At 38.7% G+C, this 4352-nt stretch overlaps 1 protein-coding gene across 1 annotated transcript in view; it reads right to left on the minus strand.

Annotated features, from left to right (window-relative positions):
- Positions 1-4352, minus strand: part of LOC118332055 (polypeptide N-acetylgalactosaminyltransferase 10) — a 78509-nt gene that overhangs the window by 48159 nt on the left and 25998 nt on the right. The window contains exons 2-3 of the mRNA XM_035667185.1: positions 3847-3949; positions 2331-2469 (exon numbers count right to left, since the gene is read on the minus strand). Coding sequence (XP_035523078.1) covers positions 2331-2469; positions 3847-3949 — 242 coding nt within the window. The remainder of the gene's footprint in view (positions 1-2330; positions 2470-3846; positions 3950-4352) is intronic.

Below are 4352 nucleotides of genomic sequence, written 5' to 3' on the forward strand. Positions count from 1 at the left end.
ATGATAACCAGATAATGAGTGTTATTCACTTCACCAGTCAGTGGTCTTCATGTTATGGCTGATCGATGCATCTCAACAATTACTGGTCTAACATTGCTTTAAATGACTGTGGTCCCCAGAGGATGAATCCCAATGTTTTTGGTCACTTCCTCACTTTTCTTCTAGACCTGCCATCAGATCAAAACTCCCATCTCTTCCCAAGGAACATCAAAATGTAATGGCCTGTTTGCATTTTTGAATCCAGGAGCATTCTGCAAATGCCAACCTTGAGGCCAGGATGTCAACATTGCACGCAAGATATCTCACCGTGTGAGAGGCAGATTGCCAGGAAATTTTCCATTTTTACATTCATGCTCCCAAGGCGATGAAAAAATTGGATTTTAATGATCCCATGGTATTACCTCAAAGGACAAATATTAACAAAAAAAGTCAATATTCCATCGGTTTCATATTGTGGAGCACTGGGGTTCATTAGTGTTTGTCCTGTTTAAGAGATTTCACCTTTATTCTTTTCACTGATGTTCTGTCAGTGAAGAGAACGTGCCCCACTTTCTGGAAAATTACCCCAGCACACATCTATCATCAGTTCGTCACACCTGGCGCACAGAGGGGAACATCAATGACACTGATAATTGCTGTCAAGAACACAGTTTATAAGTACAGAGGTGTTGTGCGGTGTGTAATCAGCTTCTGTCAGTGTAAAGCTACATCTCTCCTGTGAATAGACTGGGCAGGTTGATAATTGGAACAATTGTTCCAAACAGTGCTTGTTGTAATGAGCTGGGACGGATCCAGCATGGAAACATAAAGGTGTGAACAATGCTCTAAGTAGAGTTTGGTGTTAGGGTAGAATTGTCCATCTTCTCTTCACAACTGGAGCAGGAGGAGAAAGGAGGGGGATCCAGCACAACTACTGATGGCACACCATTTGTGTTTTGCTTCATTTATTATTAGTAAATTCATTTGCTTCACATCTGTCATTTTCAATGGCAAGAGGGCAGAAATATAAAGTAAGAGTTGTGTTTAAGTCTTTAGGGGAGAGGTCTGTCAGAGAAAGTCACAGTATGAGATTTCAGCAGGTCAGACTTTGAGATTTGAATGTTTTTGCTCTCCAAATAGTCCAAGTCCAGATAAGTCAAGTCTCACAGCTGTCAGGTCCACGGCATGTCCAAGACAAAGGCACTTGTTTTGGCAATTTGAAAATGACCAAAATACAAGTTTTAGCCTTAGATTGCCTAGTCAAACTGTAACAAAAAACACATGGATATAAGAAGTCATGCCCACATTGATGTCTCACAATCCAAATTCAGAAATCAACAGCACCCTCTTGAAATCATCAGAAAACTCAGAATGTATTAGCTTTCTCTTTCGGTCTCCTTCCCCTTAAAACAGATTTCCCTGGTCAGTCCTGCACGCAAGCTGGCCTCTCGTGCAATAGTCAACCTTATTTTGGGTGGGGGGGAGAAACAACCATCTGCCACGAAGGGCTGGGAGTCTGCCGGTTTTCAATTCAACCAAGGAGTGCACCAGGTGATTCATTTTTCCTCTCCGGTTGATGGAGTGCCAATCTGTGAAATAACCTGCTGCACTCTTTGGCTGGAATGAAAACCTGCAGACTCTTGGCCCCCTGTGGCGTGTTCCTGCCCCTATTCAGATGAAACTTCTCACACAAACACGGGTGATTTATTTATTTTTTCTAGAAAAATGGCAGTTTTGGGTTACTGGGCACTTTACTGGAATTTTTAAAAGGAAGCGTTTTTCATCTGGTCACTGTTAAGGGCAGATTGAGATGGGGCTAAAATCACCAACGTGGTTTGTTTATTAAGTCATGAAATATAATAAAAATATCTGACAAACCAACTATAGTGACAAGAGTTATGTTAACTTATCAAGACAGATGTGCTTGTAGATAAATAGTCAGTCTATCAATATTTAAAGTTCAGCATCTATCACTGTAGCTTCATCGAGGAATTTGCATAATAGTGTCAGTTATAACACACTTATATTGTCAGCGTAAACTACTCCAAAACTCATTTTCTGAAGATCCTGCAAATGCATCTGACAGTGACTTTTTTTGTCTACCTTCACAATAACAAGCAGTCAAGTGTAGTAATAGTCATGCTGCAATACTTAAGTGCAGTTATGACTGTGAAGACACACTTGGAGGAACCCTTATGAAATACAGTGATGTCACAATCTTCTTGGTCCAATATAAAACTCTGTAAACATATGAATGTCACACCTGCGGTAATGTTTATCTTGCCACATTTCTTGCTCGCCCTAAACTGTATCCCTCCCTAGACAAACACACACACACACACAGGACTCACTTTTGATGGCGGATGTCGGGGACAGAGCGGTTGAGGGAGATCCGGTCGCTGACGTAAATGTTGAAGCCGTTCTCCCTGTAGGCCTGGTCGACCCGGTCAGCGTCTGTCAGAGGGAACGGCTTCCCCTGTTCACCGTTACCTACATCATACACACAGATTTCACTATCAAAACATGTACAAGACATCAGTGTATCAGTTTCACCACAGTGGTTCTCTTCAGCAGACACGCATATTGTACAGCAATTAAAAGTTCCCCACTTTCATTAAGATAAGATAATGGGCAAAATCAAAGTTTAAACAGAAACATATAATCCATGCAATTAACCCACCAAAGCTTTCTTATGGCTGTTCTTACAGGGGGAAGTTTTAAGGCCTTTTAATGCAAATATAAATGCAAAATAGGGCCAATTTCATCGTTGAAAAAAGAAAGAACATAAAAGAGCAAATTATGACATGTCAAGTTTACATGGACTCCTCATCAGAAGAAACCTTTAAAAAAGTATTTCAAAATGTAAAATCTAACAGAATTTAACACAATTTACGTTCTTAAATATAGAAAACACACTTCAGACATATTAAGACAGAACTTAAGAACTATTTACCCCAATGGAAAGGTGATAGCCAAACACCTACTGTACCTAGATTTATACTTTAAATGAATGTAATAACCAAAACAAAGAAAGAACCATTACACTGAACATAAAAAGTCTACAAAGTAAAAAATCTGATAGTATAAGAAAATAGAGAATAAAGAATAAGAGAAATAAAATAAAACATGGCTGAAGAACACTACATAATGTCCAGTTGTGGGTTAAAGCTGAGGTTTTATAACTAAATAAAACATTTATTTTGCAACCATGGTCTGTATAAATCAAGTAAAGTCAATCAAAGTTTAATAATAATAAAAGATATTCAGAACAAGAAACCTGCTGATGAAACACAATGAAATAAATATAAACTCTTATGGCTGAACTGCTTAAGACAGTTTCATATTTTTCCAACTTCATATTGTGCAGATTTATTACAGGGGAATCAGGGACTTGGGGATACCCAGAGAACAAAAACAACCCTCATCATTCACAGACATACATGTTTCATCAAGCTGAAATTATCCACTTTCCCTCCTAAAGGTAACAAGTGTGGAAAATAACTTTTAGCCTTTAACATCTCATTTCAGTAAGAAAACCCATTTTGAATAATTTACACTGTTTGTATAGAAGCTGATTTCCCTGAACAGAAAATAAAACAGAGTTGGTGATTATTGTAGCACATATAAACTGTATTTATGACAGCAGAAGCTGCGTTCAAAGCACAGATTTACATTGCTGCTGCAGCACAGGAGAGCAATAAGACCCAGAGAGGGAATAGGAGAAGAGCAGTAACTCTGGATGTGTGTGAATCTTTCTTCAGTATATGACATTTTTCTGCATAACTATGAAGTTTGTGTACATGATAAATATGTCATGCAGCTCTCATCTATTTTTGACAGAATATGTATAAGGAGGTTTGGACCTACCAATTCGAGATGAATCTCTTTTGATCGCTTCATAATCGTGCCAGTCTTTTCTCCGCACGCCGCCACGTCCGAGCTGAGCGTCCTTTCCCACCCGGTTAACCCCCTGTAGACACATACAAACACATTGGAAGACTGTCAGGAATGCTGTCATACACGCAAACACCTGCATATACCCCGCATTGCATTGCACAGCATTGTCTAAATACACCATAAGTGTTCAGATTTTAATGGAGCAGTTAGGTTTTAGATCATTTCAGTGCACTATGAAAGTACAATTGCAAATACTTGTTGGAGATCTAGCAAACAATTCATCACATTCCCCAACTCGTTTGACCTTGGTATTTTGTTATTCTAAGGTAATAATGCAATAACAGGTTTAAAAACCCTTCCTTGTAATATATGTACAGGCATTATGACATTTGAGAATTCAGAGATATGGCCAAATTTAAATGACCCTTTTCACAATGTCCATGCCTGGTTATGTTGTATGAGTTAGATTTTCTCAT

Source organism: Morone saxatilis, unplaced genomic scaffold (genome assembly GCF_004916995.1).
Source record: "Morone saxatilis isolate NCDOM2014 unplaced genomic scaffold, NCSU_SB_2.0 Contig20, whole genome shotgun sequence".
Taxonomy (NCBI): Eukaryota; Metazoa; Chordata; class Actinopteri; family Moronidae; genus Morone; species Morone saxatilis.